At 38.8% G+C, this 15747-nt stretch overlaps 1 protein-coding gene across 1 annotated transcript; it reads right to left on the bottom strand.

The window, feature by feature from the left end:
• Positions 1-4019: 4019 nt before the first annotated feature.
• LOC103714800 (alpha-galactosidase) lies at positions 4020-11581 on the bottom strand. Its single transcript, XM_008802216.4, has 15 exons — positions 11300-11581; positions 10993-11051; positions 9858-9914; positions 9686-9720; positions 8475-8578; positions 7803-7878; positions 7596-7654; positions 7376-7441; positions 6280-6363; positions 6126-6190; positions 5918-6000; positions 5706-5796; positions 5560-5609; positions 4490-4630; positions 4020-4321 (listed from the first exon to the last, which is right to left on the bottom strand). Exons 1-15 carry the CDS (start codon positions 11473-11475, stop codon positions 4235-4237), a joined length of 1233 nt encoding a protein of 410 aa, XP_008800438.1. The 5' UTR covers positions 11476-11581; the 3' UTR covers positions 4020-4234.
• Between the last annotated feature and the right edge of the window lie 4166 nt (positions 11582-15747).

Below are 15747 nucleotides of genomic sequence, written 5' to 3'. Positions count from 1 at the left end.
TAGCCTTCAAATTGGAACCAAATCTGACTACCAATAGGAATGTAACATCACCATGGTATCAACTAGCACATTGTTAAGCAACTAACAATAGCAACTTGCATCCCCCTATATGATAGTTTCTTTTAAGATATCTCATGTAACCATGAAAATTAATGCCTTCCTTTATAAATTTCTGATAAAAGAGTCTAGGCTTTTAGTTATCAAAATAAACAAGGAGCATATATAGATGACTTATCCTAGAGTGGAGATTTTCAACACACAAATTGGTTCTAGCCCTCTAAGGGATCATGGCCTCAAAGGTCAGATTCCTCAAGTGGGATTAGTTCAACCCTTAGTCGGTTCTTAGCATAATGTTGTCTTGCATTTCAGACTTCATGTAGAAAAAAGGCAGTGAGACTTCTTAGAAACAATTATAAGCCAAGTGGTCAGTATGTTAAGGCCATTTGTAGAGCAGTTGAAATCTCTCTCAACTTTGATTGCAAACCAAGTTTCTAGACTTGTCTCTATACTATCCAATCAATACTAGATACCACAATATCCGTTAGTCAATCGTGTGGTGAATGTGGCTGATAATAACTCTTATCTACAATATGGAAGTGTTGTGATACTAGAAAAATTTGACCTTCAAAAATATATCACTTATGAAAAAGAAAAGGCCAAATATTGCATTGGTGAATCGTCAAGGTCTAAGGACCAAGGTGATGGAGATGATGTTCTCCCAGCAAATATGAGTCCTACAAATCAGGTCGAGCAAGTTATCACTACATAGATGTCTTAGTCAATCTTCGACTGACTTTAAAACCTAAGATGAATTTAGGGCACCATGATCCATAATAAAGTGTGAGAAGGAACAATATTGGTTTGTGAGTTGTCCCAAGATAGATCCCGTACACACTCCTAATGCGACAGTTTTGGAGCCATCTTTGTACCAACAAATAGCCTATGTTTCTCCAAATTTAAGAACTCAGGGAATCGACAATATTGATTGTCTCTCCCTCTAAATCAATTATGGATACCGAATCTATGGTCTCTACCTATTGCTCAAGTTCATCTTTTCTAGAGGTGACCATGTCCGCCTCCTCAGTAAGTAAAGCAAATAATTGATAAGTCTACAAGATCTTGATCAACTTTTCCTTCAAATCAGCCAAAATGGATAATTGCTAAGTCTAAAATCAGGCCGATGGATGTTGTGCCACATCTATCCTATCACCCTCTAAACCATTGACTAATGGGATGTTAGAGGGCATTACTTACACCATATTCAAATTGATGGCTAAAACTTGTAGACTAATTAACAAGTCTTGAAAAGTCATCCAATATAGACCAAGTAGTAGTAGGTCTTCAACAAGGACATTTTGTATAGACTGAATAAAAAATTTTAGAAGGATGTCAACCTTTGATCAAGTACCACGGTACAAACCAAAAACTTCATCAGCAGGCTGAAGTACTTGGCTGGTAAATAGAAGCTATACTCAGATAGCAAGCCAAGATTTACTCGGCCAGCATGCCAAAGTTGTACTTGCTTAGCAGGCAGAAGTACATGACTGTAATGCCAACCTGAGATCGGGTACCAAAGAAGCACGCCAAAAGACTAAAGGTGCAGGTGAACTACCTGAGGTGTAGTCCAAAATACTAAGGATGCAAGCCAAAAAATCATGGATGCAGGTTGATACACTAAGGTGCAAACTAAGTATCTAGGGTATCAGAAGTTGAGAGCTATTGGCCTAGAATGAGACCTTTAGTGGAGGAATCCAGAGAAGGTGGCTAACTAGTACTTACCACTATTGAAAATATGAGAAGAGTAATAAGACTACCTAGAATATAGTAATGGTGGAAGGAAAGTATTGCTATATATAACAATAGCAATCCATGTGGTGCAAACCAACAATGACAAGTATCAAAATTGAGTAATGACACCAATATTACCACTATCTAGTACATGGAAAGAGTGGTACGTAGCACTATCCAGAATATAAGAGTGGTGAAAAGGAGGTCAATGCTATGTATGGAAATAGTGTCCCACGTGGCATAGACTAAGAAAGAAAAGTGCCAATGAATAGTGACACAAATCCCATTACTTAACAGAAGCCACTTAGAAATATTTTATAACTTTGAGAAGAAGCCCTGCGCCAAAATCAATGACTAGTCTTTTTATCATTTTACTTTTATCTTTCATTTATCATTATCATTTAGTTGTAGTTCGTATTTCGTATCTCATAGCTCTTTGTCACCACTTCCTTTTCTAAGAAGGCAACACCTGGTAGAGAAAGTCCTTAAAGATCAAGAGAGTAGGCACACTACCGTCTAACTCTTTCTAGTTCACACACTAGTGGCATGCATGCACATCTATCCAAACCCAGCCATCGACATGTTCTCCTTTCTATCCCATCTTTAGAGGAAAAAAAGGGAGCAACAATAACTTAATAGGATTGAAAAATAAAAATAATTATAAGTTATAACATGTTTGGGTGTTTATACATGGTTACAACGTAAGCATCAAATTTTAATTAATCATTGTTATATGGTTCACTATTAAGTGCTTATTCATGATCTAGTATTTGGATCATGTAATTGAATGTTTCATTGATAAACTTCTCAAAACATAAATGATCTTAGACGGATTATTTGTTCAAGGTATATTGTTTGGTATCTAATAGGAACCTAGATATGCAATCGACAATGACCTAAATCTAATGCATATCAGGAGAGGTAAGGGTCATAATGTGAGGACCTGTGTGGATATATATTTAGTCCTATATCAGCTATATATTGGCTAGATCTTGGTTATTTATACAAAACCAAGGAACCTAAATACTATCTTTTAGCTAGCTTTTTGCATGAGATCATGGGTTGTGACAAACAGTATCAGAGTGGACCTGACCTATGGCCCATGTGGACTAGAAGATACTACAAGATAGGATTATTAGGGCAGAACCACAGGCCACTCATAGTTTCGTGATTAGATTTGTGGTACGTGAGATCCTATATTGTGACAAATGGTATCAAACCAGCTCCCTCTCTTCCCTCTCTTCTCAGGTGACCAAGGCCAACTCTACCTACCTGGTGGTCGTGTCATAGGTTGTTGAGAAGGGACTAACCCCTCTCTCCCTCTCTATTTCCACTTTGCTCTCTCTTTCTTTCCTCCCTAATGCCTTTACGCCACTAGATCATAGATCCTTATCTAATCTTAGTAGATCAAGTGATCAACAGCCTAGATCATGTTGTCCCTACTTAGATTGAACCCGTGCTCCCGATCATGTTGATAGCTACTTAGATTTGATCAAATATGAGAATGACATGGCTTAAATGGGGAAAGCATATGAGGATCCGTGTGGGCATGTTTAGTCCTATATCCAGCTATACAAATGTGTACATTTTAGATATTTATACAGAGCTAAGGAATCCAAAAAACATCTTACAGATAACTTTTTTGGATAAGATCCTGAGTTATGACACTTAACAAATCTGAACTCGAGCCAATAACCCAAAGCCTTATTATATTTTTACTACTTAAACTCAAACTCTACCGAATCCTTCAAATGTCGGATATAAAATTTAGGCAGGAAACCTTACAAGAGCTAGATTACTGAATCTCAGACCCAACCCAACCAAATAGCACCCAAGCGCTACCTGTCCCTAGATTAATAAGTTTTGCCAGGTCTGATTGTTTTAACAATCAGGACAGAATTTTCTTGAGATCCCAAGCCTAGGCCCGAAACCACATCTTTTATTCTCAGATTATTGCTAGTCTTCATGAGGCCGACCATGGGCTTTCCAGGGAGCCAGCCAGCTCATTGACACCCCAATATCAAGAAGAATATCAGGATTTAGTGATATAAATGGTCTCAGTAATGGTTATCACCGAATTCTTGAGAATGTACAAGATAACATATTCTACGTTTCCTCTGAATCCTATCTCTTATACGATTCAGAGTTTTGTTAAGGCCATAAACCGAGCAGGTTCCCATCTTTCTCTCTTTAATTTTGTGATTTAAAGTGAAGAAATAACACAAAAAGAATAAAGAAGAAGAACAAAGGTGCTTCACATTCAATCAGATGCCAAGCAGGAGCATCGAAGTTCTTTTATTCTCCATATTATCAATATAAGATGGTAGAATAATATCATGAAAAGTAGGTACAATTGCCACTGGAGTAGCACATCTGAAATCTGGATGTGCTCAAACTAAAACCAATGTCTTCTACCATTATTTCTAATATCCATCAACGGTGAGCATCACTTTGGTGTCAAGACAAACATCTTGCAAGCATGAGCATCCAATGTGGCCGTAATCTTTCCCTGAACGGACGATTTAGTTGAATGCTGAAAGGGAAAAAAAAACATTGGAGTAAAAGAACATATACATATTATAGTGGAATGTTAAATCTATATTGAATTTATCGGAGTAGCTTCTAACATAGATAAGAAGTCATGGACATGACATTTGAGAGAGAGAGGAGTAGAAAAGAGAAGATTGCTTCCAAAACTTACTTCCCAAAGATCACGAGCATCAACTACAGCTGATGAATCAAGTCCAATATCTGACCAATTTGCAGTGACAGATGTCTGTGATGAACCTCGGTTCCATAGGATCACAGCTACCCTACCACCACTAAGTGGACCAGCCCAAACCTACATTTATGAATGCAGTGATGACCAACATTTAGCTGCAATTCACTTATCACTAAGAATTGATAAGACATGTAATCCAAGCAAGCCTGCATCTAGAATCATTTGATACACATAAGCTTTGAAAATTTGAATACTACCCATCCATGGATTTCACTAGTTAGATAGCCAATAGTATAATTAGCATTTGAGGTGTGGTTCGCCGTATCGGCCCAAACCAGACGATACAGGTCGTACCATACTGTATCAATTCGGTACCGGTACACCGTATGGAAAGCGTATCGATACTCGGTATGTCCAAAACATCTCGTACTATACCATACACTGTGCTAGTATGGCACCGGTACGGGGTCCAGTACCAAGATGGCAAACCTTGATTTGACGTGTCTCTACTTGCATCTTTTTATCAAAGAAACTATAATTATAGGGTGGAGGAAGAAAAAAGATAAGTTTGGATTGTTCCGAAAAGTAAAAGGAAAGCTTGCTATCTCAAAATTAGTTATTTCTAGTTTCAGTACAATTTTTGGAGTTGGTGATTTTACACTCTCGCAACCTTGTTTCACTACTGAAATTTTGTTATAAAAAACTCCTTAAAAAAAAACTAAGTTTCTAAAAGAAAAAGGCAAAGAAGTGAAACTTTGAAATTTACAGCTTCACAAAATATCCAAATCTGAAAAAGCTGCAGGAATATAACAAACCAGCCTTGGCTTGTTGGCATCCCTCTCCATTGTGAGAGGTCCATAAAGGAAAAAGGAGAAAAGAGAAAAGAAAAGAAGAGAAGAGTAAAAAATCTCCACCATGTAAAATATTGGAAAAGTTGATGAATCTTAATGTAAAATCTACTGTCAATCATCTGTGACTACCTATTGGGTTGCTTAAATTTAAAAATTTAAGTAACATTATGCTGATAAAAGAGGATTAAGAAACCATACCTCGTCAGAACCACCCCATTTTACCTTCTTCCCTTGCACTCCAAGCTTATCTGTTCATACGAAAATATATCACATCGGAATACTCATCTAATGCGATATTAATCATGTACATTTGAAATGCAGAAAATTGTTCATTTGGTGTTTACCTTGATTGACTGCAATCACCTCGTAGTTGCTTAGTATCTCCTTGGTCTCATCACTCATCGAACGAATGTCGCACCCAATCAAAAGAGGAGCCTGAAGACATACAAGGTAATGTGGCTCAAGGATAAATAAATCTTTGATTATTAGAAAATGAGAAAAGAAACTATAAGGACTTCATTAACATATTATGAAACACTTGGTTTTGATTGAATACCTTAGCCAATGCCCATATGCTGAAATGTGAGCGGTACTCTTCTGTTGTCATTCCACCATTTCCAACTTCAAGCATGTCGGGATCTGAATGTATCATCGATATGAGAAATGCATCGAAATTAATACTAAATAAGCTCAAATGAAGACAACTAAAAAAAAATTGTGATCATAAGCAACATGAGAAATTCTAAAAGGTTGTGAGAAGCTACCATTCCATCCACCAGGTGCTGCATAACCTGCCCATTTGTCATTCTCATCCGCACAAGATGTCATACTAATAACATAGGAAACATCAGTTTCCAAATCAGATTATAAAAATTCATGATGCTTCAAAAAAGGCTTATATAAGTTAACTGCTTCTACCTGTCCCAATTGTCTTGAATATCTCCTGTTGTCCTCCAACTATTTCCTACGCCGCGTGCCCAGGTCGCCGGGTCAGCTTCGCCCCTGCAGTTTTTTTTTTTTCATTTTAAATCAAGTAGTGAGTCTTTATAAATATTTCTATGATAATAAAACACTAGGCAAAATTAAACATCTAGGCCTTAGTGCTCTTGTGCAGTTAATGCATCATTTTATAATGCAGGAGGAATTGTATAAGGAATGCCAATGAGCTCTTATGAGATGAAACCATTCTTAGATCCCAGCTTTTTGGAGTCTAATTCTCGAGCAACTTGTGACCTCCAAATATTCATAAAGATGCAAGAGGAACAACACTGGAAGCAGGAGAAGGGAGGCAAGCTCCCGAAATGTAATTGGCAAGGGCCTAAAAGAGCATAAAACTGAATATCGTTTTATTGAAAAATCATACTGCAACAAGATTCTATGAGATCATGTAAATAAGATTATTATTATCTAGATCATCATTTGAAAAAGAAATGTAACAGAGCATCAATTTTGATTAATTCAAAGAAACTCATAGAAGAAAATAGCAAGTGGTACAAGCATAACAAAGTCTATGAATCTGGCAAGGAAGCATGACTGTGTTTCCTAAGCAGTACAAGATTATAAGGTGACTGTGTTTCCTAAGCAGTACAAGATTATAAGGTGATAGTGCCCTTTTTTTTATGCGTCCCCTGAGAGGAAGAAAGGGAAGCCCACTGATGATTTATTGAGATAATTGAAGTGTGGTGGAGGGAGTTGAACACAGGTATCTTGTATCAACACCAAGAGAATTTACCAACCCAACCAGCTGACACACTCAAGTTATGGTGCTTTTCGTGTCCCAATTACAAGTTAATTCTAATTCGAAGAACAAGGTTCCACTACGGATAATCCATGTATCAGTAAGATTAATGGTTCTATTTTAATCATTTTCTAATCTTCTAACAGCTAACAGTAAGCATGTATAATTAGGAATTCTATGATATTTCGTTGTATTTCTCCGCAAAGGAAAATAAAAATTGCATGTCTGCTTTCTATAACTGAAATTTTATGACTGAATTGGGAGAAAGAAACTCACCATTCACATAGAGAGAAGAAAATGGTTCTCCCAGAATTCAGAAGAGCTTTGCCCATTCTATTATATCTGTGTAGTCATCAAACAATTAAGAAAATGATTCATACATTCCATGACTAATTAAACCATGTGTGAAGTTTAATTAAATCACATGAAAACTTTCTCTCTCTTTTTTTGAAGAAAAAATAGCAACTAATTTTATGAAGAAGGATTAGATAATTACCTGTCTTTTGGACTACTGCCATCATTATAACAGTTATCATATTTCAAATAGTCAACCTCCTGAAAATAAAATTATAAAAATCATCGGTCAAGACATAACAATAAAAGATACCAACTTGTAGTGTTAATGGTTTATATTTTGTTAGATGTTACTCCATATAAGAGTGGATAAGTTCTTCTAGCTTGACGCTTAATAAATGGAACATACCCAAGAGGCAATGGTCTTTGCATCTTGATCTTCATATCCAAGTGACCCAGGCATCTGTTTGCTACATGTATAAAACCTGAAACGAAAGACATCATCCACAATTCAGCTCTCTACAATGGAAAAATATTGAATTAAAGGTAAAGCTTCAGGATACAAGTGGAGACTAGTTCGCGAGACCTGAGTCTCTAATAGAGCATACTTATAAAAAGATTGGCAGGATTAGGCAATTATCATGATAGACGATGTTCTGAAAATCATTTTTCTCAAATATATTAGCTTTATATTTATGTCATGTGGAGTTGTATGTTGTTGAAGCTGGTAGAATAAGAAATAAATCAGTAATACTCGAAATGGCCTACCGGGAAACAGTCTCTGCAACAATTAATGTTTCAAAATAGCCATTTCTCTTAATCAAAAAATAGCATTGACCGATTAGCTATTTATCTCAAGAAATTACCAAGAAATGTCAAGATCTCTCTTTACATTAATCTGAATACTCTTGTGCAAGATATTGGTTCTTGCTAACAAACCAAGTGTGCAAAATATATTCCAAGTTGCTCCATCTAGTAAAATCATTATCATAGAAAATAATTTACTGATCATAACTAATTCTAACATGTAAAATGTATTGTCAGTTTATCTGCTCGTTAAGTTTTGCTTAAACATCATTACCCTGCGTCGCTATAAATTCCAAGCTTTAGCCCTTTCGCATGGATATAATCTGCAAGAGCCTTTATGCCTGAGGGAAACTTTGATGACTTGGAAGCTAAATTACCCTGTAAAGTTGGAATAAAGTAGCAATTAGTATAGGAAAGGCAAGAAGAATCAATTATAGTTCAAAATAGGTTAAAAATATAGTCAGATCCATAAGCACCAAAACTCATGAAGGAAAAATAAGTACCACTACATAAGTTAATTATAGCTTAATTAGCAAATTCATTATTTGTGATATTTAATTACTTAAATCATTTTCCTATTTCAGTTAAAATGCTGCACAAAAGACATCCCAAAACGCTAGGCATGCTCTACAGTTGATTGATTCAATCATGAAAGGGAACAGAATTGTCTGCTCACACAAATGGTCACAAGCTCCTTCCTAGTTCCGCCAACTATTTGCTTTGCCTTGCAAATACACCATAGCAAGAATATTAGGTTCTTGTAATTCTAGCCTTAAGAAACCATAACCCCTAATAGATAAAGGCTGCTCCATTGTGTGTTAATTATGGTAATGGAATTATACAAAACTTCTTTGGAAGATAAATTTTATTCACAGTACTGAATGCAAGCAGTAAGTTTTTTTCCCTCTCCATTAATGGTTTATGACAGAGTTAAAGCTCCAATGAATGTTCCGGCAGTAGCAGCTCATGTGTGGCTGCTGCCAAATGGGAAACACCAGGCTTGGCCAACCTACCATGATAAATAGAAAGAGATTTAAGATGTTAAGTTTTATTTCCAGAAAGCAACTAAAAATAAAGAATAACAACAACAAAAAAAAAAGGTGATGATCCAAAACAAATAGTGACCAATGTCTTTTTGTTAGCACCTCTGACTGTTTGGGAGGAAGAAACGCAAGCTAATACCAACCACCCGTCTACTTGTGCTTTTAAGCACTTGTAGGTGTTAAAGTGGAGAACAAGGATGATCAGCCTCTTGTAGCAAAAGGCTCTCTCCTGGTCGCACTTTGCGTGCTATGGACTACGGAAAATGAGGGGAGTCAGCCAGCAAAGCCTAACACTTGTCAAACAACCCTGGGATCAATATAATGGAACTTCTTACGTTGGTAAAGATACAATGAAGGTATTAGAGAACCAGCATGCCACTTGCCACAGGATGATACCTAACAAAATCCAAGCAAAATGAAAGAAGACAAGAGACATGATCACCTTTGAGTCCCTGCTCGATTCAGCCCAACAGTCATCTGATATTTACCCAAACAAAATCATGAAAGAAGAAAAGTAATTTAGCATATGGTTGTAGCATTAAGTACATATAATTTTTTTTTAAAAAAAAGAATGTTTGTAATGAGAAGTGAAAAGAAGGATGGAATGGAGAGACCTAAATTGATATACTGATACCCCAACTTGGCGAGACCAGTGGACACCAGTGCATCAGCTGCATCAAGAAACCAATGGAAGTCATGATTACTATTTCATGGATGCCTGCATGCATGCTAAGCATATCAGCAGCTTAAAGTGTAGAAAAGCACTGCTAAGTTGCATGTGAAATGTTTGAACCCAAGAAGTATTTTCCACAGTGTTAGAGGGACATGCTTTTAATCTGGTTAAGGAAAGTGGGGAGATTCCTCAAACCTTATAAGGTGTTTCCCTAAGCGTTTGACCTAAACATATCCTTTTTGAAATGATTAATCTATCATTGTTTTTTTTTTCTTCAAACAAAAGGGAAAAAAAGAGACACCTTTGCACATAGTAGATGTTCACATAAATCACACTACCTCCTCCTCTCTTTTAATGGTATTAATGAAGGTTGAAATGCTTGAGCTTGTTAGATATCATATCAAGATAATTTTCTTCTGTAGCTACGCATACTGCATGGAATGTTGATGGTAATCAGCTTGAAGGATTGCATAAAATGAAAAGAATTTCCCTTGAATGAATCCACACCCGGTCCTCCTGACATATTAACCATATGGTCAGAGTACACCTTGATGTAGTAAAGCTTTTCGTTCTTCCTTTCCTTCTGTTTTACTGGAAAAACAAGATGCAGCTAATTTTGACCAAGATCGCCAGCAGCCAAATTGCTTAGCTATTTATATATCTTTTAGCAAATATGGTGGAACCTTCCCTACTTTGGCTATGGACACAACCCCGTGGCCCGTAAATAAAACTAAACGAGTACGGAGGTTAAGTTACTAGCTCGATGGCATCTCATTTATCAAGTATAAATATGCCGATGCTGTCGGTGGTGTCGGCGCAAATATTACAGTGCCCCACACGTACGCACCTGCACCAACGCCAACCCAGGCCGGCGTCCGTTCTAAATAATTCTTCCACGGATACCAACTCTCCACAAAACGCCAACCGCGTTCTCCCAATCCACCATGGATCCCACGTTCTCCCAATCCACCATGGATCCCACCTTCATGCCCTCGTTACTCACGAAGATAGAGGGAGAGGGAGGGAGGGAGAGAGAGAGAGAGAGAGAGAGAGAAAGAGTCCTTGAGCAGGCCTACCAGTTTCCTTGATCATTTGCTCGTTGATGTTGCAGGTGAAGTGATTCCAGCTGTTCCACCTGCGAGCCATCAATTCATCCATCGCAGTCTTAAGGCGAGAAGAACAATGGAATCATAGAAAGATACAAAGTAGATGAAAACTAGAGGCGCATAAAAACCAACCACAAAATAATTTGGCTCATGCTTCGAAACCAATGGATTTTATGGCTAACAATCCGAGAACAAGCCTAGAGTTACCATGATATAAAAGCACAGCTACAGTAAATGTAATACTGGTTAAAAAAAAAAAAAAGGATGTGAGACTCACCCCATCTGAGGAGTACGGCCAACGCCATTCTCCAGCATGGTCCTCCTATAAGTCTCGGAAACCGGCTCGGCATCCTTCATGACTCGACCGGCCGTCACGGCCGTCGAAACAAGGAGCAGGAAGGAGAAGGATACCACCACCATAGCCCCACCCAGCCCGGTCCATGGTCGTGCCATCGCTGGCTTGCACAATTACACTGCCGGCCGGGCAGAGCTAGTAATTCCACACCCACTCTTTGAGCAAGAGCGTGTGAAACAGTGATGATGCCCCTATGGTCCCAGGTACGAGGCCTTATATAGAGGCCAAAGTACTCGGTGGAAGCCATCTACTGCCGTAATTTATCATATCTCAACTTGGGATTTAGTAAACCTTGGTTAGGATAGTGTTTGTCCTCTGGCCTTCTCCGTATTGCGTGCCAGTTGGGTGACCCCCGGTTACACATCCATCTTCGGTGCATTCCTGTCCCAACAAAACATTAAACAGGCAGCTTAGCTCATGGTTTGCTTCCATGTCTTCCTGCTGGAAGGTGGCAAGAGATGGTTAGCTTTGAGAGGCTGTGGCCTGTGGGGTTACGTGTTAGGAGAAAGAGGTAAGGGGTAGGCCGGTCCTGAGGGAGAAGGGGCTCTCATGGCATGGCCGGGGAGCGACACCTGAAAGGAGCTTGGACGGTGGGAGGACACTTGGTGGACTGAGCGTAATTAAAACGGTGGCTATTAGCATCTAGTTTGCTAGGCTTTGTCGGATTTAGGAAGTTTCTTTTAGGTTATGTTCGAAGATCTATCTATTTCTTTTTAGCTCTAGAGATAGATATGTTGGAAGAGGTCATTGTTCCCTCCTTCCACCTAAGAGATGACGTCAGTGTGAATCTAGATAACAGTGTACGTGTTGTAGGTGGGAAAGATATAATTCATGCAAACAAACTCTGACATGATCTAGCTGGATGAGAGACATCATGGCCCGTTGTAATTGGTCTTCATACAACCATCGACGTTGTAGTGCCTGTAATTGTAAAGGCAGGCAGGAGAGGGCTGAGTTTCCTCAGTGCTCATTCCTTTCTCTCTCTTGATTTTGTCATCTTTGGCAGCCAGTGTGGAGAATTCTAGAGACCAATGGCCATGAAGACATTAAAATTCAAGCCTTGCTCCGTATTTTCACCTCCCCATTGTATAAAGATATGTGTTTCTATGGCATTAAAATCATTGTATCTTGGCCTCTATGTTATCAAGGTGCTCAAGCTCTTCCTCGGATCCAAAGCTCCTTATTTTCTTTTCACTCTCCTTGGATCATTTCAGGTCGCTCTTTCTTCTTATGAAAAACATATATGTTTTTCCAGAAAGCACAGAGATTTCACTTGCAAATTACTTGTCCACGACAGCAAGCACAACGAGAACAAGAATTTTAGCTAGTGCTGTAAGACCACAACAACATATTCCATTTAATTGATAGTGAGGACACCATGATGACGACAAATGGTGGTAACTGGTCAAAAATAATCCCCATGGGTTTCAAGCGTCATTCTATCAGAAATATTAAATTGTTTAATGACTTTTATAACGCTCCATATGACCTTTTTAAGTTGAATTACACGTTTCTCTTTCTCATTCCAAAAAAAAAAAAGTAGGACTGTGAATCCATTAAAGATTACAGCCCAACCAGCATAGAGAATGGGATGATCAAGATAATCTCCAAACCCTTATCCATTCGTCTACAAAAGAAGATTGTAGAGCTGGTCTGACTCTCAACAGCTTACTTTAAAGGATAGATAATTTTTGAAAGTTATATAGCTACTTCAGAAATTATCTCGTTTTGTAAACGCTCTAAATTTCCAGGCATCCTATGTAAAAAGTGATCTAGAAAAAGCATTTGACTGCAAATCGTGGGTTCTTGGCCAAACTCATTGAACCGGAGGGGTTTTGATAAGAAATACGTCGACTGGATGCTCTCCCTACTTCACTTGTCAAACTCTGTGTTAGTGATTAATAATAGAAGAGGTTAAAGCAAGGAAATCCCTTATCTCCTCTTCTCTTTATATTTGTAGCTGACACTCTTACTGGAATTCTTAAGCTTGCCAATTCGGAAAATCTCAACTCTGGAATTGGTCCTCTCGAAGTTAATGGTCACATTCAGTGTCTTCAATTTGCGGATGACATGTTGCTGTTTTGCAAGGCAGGAGAGTTCCAGCATCAACACTCTCAAATTTGTTTTATATGCTTATGAATCGTTATGCAGCCCTGCTAGGATGCATAACAATGGCTTATTCAAACAATGCTTGTTCTGAAGGTTGGGAATGGGAGTCAGATTTCACTCTATGATGTATGGATAGGGAAGTTGCCACTCTGCATGATGGAAATTTCCAGTGCATTCATGCTTGCATGGCACGCCCCACGACAACTAGAGTTTGTGAATTCAACTGCACTTCGTGCAACGATCAAAACAACCATTAGGGGCAAATGTAGTAGCATCTATAGATAGTTGTGCTGCTTCAGATGGCATCTATAGATAGCCCGGCCTTATAGCGAAAATAGGGCCCGAAGGTCTGTTTCCAAATAAAACAGGGTAGAGCCCCTGTTCCAATCCGAGGAAGAGTCGAACTCCTCATTCTCTTGGATCACTGAGCCATTTAGGACCCCCATCGCCCCTCAAGAGGCTGTGCCAATTCTCTCTTCTTCTTTCTCTTCCAAATTCTTGAGACTTCTCATTGCCGGACCGTCTGTGTTCTTCTTGAGATTGTAGTCGAACCTTGTCGGAGATGAGGTACGTAGTGCTTTCATCTCCCTATACCTTCTTCCTTGGCCTTCTCCCTTCTGAATTGAGTCACCGCCAGCCGGATTCCGGCATGGAATCACTGGAAAAAGACATGGAAACCCCCTTTTCCTTTTTTTTTCGATCTCTTTTCCCCTTTTTCCGGCCATTGGTGCCACCGTCCCTTGATGCATGCATGCATGCATGCATGCATGGAAGGAGGAGGAAAAGAGGAAGAGAACTTGATTCTTCAAGAATATTAGTTTCAAGGTAAATGACAGTCAAATAATGAACTGTCGTGGCACAATGAGCAGCTATATGGATAAATTTGCAATACAATTTAATGGCAAATTAGGATCATGGAAGAATTCACATGGAAAAGATTCAAAGGGCTTGTTTGGATATACAATTTGTGGTGTTGGCCTGCGAAAATTTTACAAATAAAAAGGTAGGAAGACCCGCATGATACATCGAGGTAACCAAAAAGTGTAAGACGAATATTATAGGTTGTTTGGCTTGTGAAATGAACAGTTTAGGTGGTCCATTATTCTTGTACACAAGGCGAGAAGGGATTGATGCAACTCTAATTAATCATTAGCTAATGTTTTTATTGTCAATCCATTATTCTTCAATAAAAGCTTTAAAAAGCAACATTAATAATCGTTCAAGGATTGTAGGCTGGATTTCACGCCCACAATTTTTTCACCATAGGTAAGAGTACAAATAGGTCGAGTTGATCCGTGATCCGATCCGACCCAACCTGCTTAAATCTAATCCGACCTATTTTGGAGGACCCGTGGAACTAGGTCGGGTCCTAAAATTGGATCCATTCTATTTCTGGATCGGATCTGGATTTACCGAATTCCGATCCAATCCGATTTGACCTATTTAAAATTTGAATAATTTTAGATTTTCAATCCTACGATCCGATCCGGCCCAAATTTGTAAAAATATTTAGGCCCGCGGGCCACAACTTACGGAGGTACAAAGAAGTTCTGAAGCTATAGATGGGTTGACCCGAACCGGACTCGACCCGGACCCGACCCTGATCCGAATTTTTTGGGTTGGGTCCGGATTATATATGGACTTGACCTGACTTGAATGATTCATTGAAGCAAAAAATGTAGCGGTGAACTCGACCTGACCTGACCCAATATTCTATTGGGTTGGATCTAAGTCCAAAATTAGAATCCGAACAAAAAATCGGATTGGATCGAAGTCACTCATGACCCAACCCGATCCGATCCATTTGCAACCTGGACCATAAGTATTAGATGGTCCAATCCACTAAGTTGTACATCAGCTATTATGGAAGGTACTTGTAATGGGAAGTGTTGCGTTCTCAGAACATGAGATGGGAGCATACACTATTGATCCATGCAATTACATAAGATAAATACAGGGATTAGAGGATAGCTTCATTCAATTATTTTTCACCAGCTCCTGGTCGTTCCCATAGCTTCTCATTTATTAGATTTCTCTTCTTTTGGCCGAACTGATTTACATGAAGCGATAGGCAGGAGGAAGGCCGAGCCGGTTATCTGACAAGCTTCTCCTGATGGCTTTCCTTACTTCGCTCGTCGTTTCTCTCCTGGCTGTCATGACCATCATCTGGAGCACAATGAGGACGATCATCAGCTGCAGCAGCACGAGGGTGCCCATCACAAGTCTCAGCCTTCGCATCTCTCGATCGCTTCAGAGGAAGA

The sequence above is a fragment of the Phoenix dactylifera genome, unplaced genomic scaffold (assembly GCF_009389715.1).
Source record: "Phoenix dactylifera cultivar Barhee BC4 unplaced genomic scaffold, palm_55x_up_171113_PBpolish2nd_filt_p 000144F, whole genome shotgun sequence".
In the NCBI taxonomy this organism is placed as follows: domain Eukaryota; kingdom Viridiplantae; phylum Streptophyta; class Magnoliopsida; order Arecales; family Arecaceae; genus Phoenix; species Phoenix dactylifera.
The sequence above is the reverse complement of the archived record's forward strand: the minus strand, read 5'-3'. Positions and strand labels throughout refer to the sequence as shown.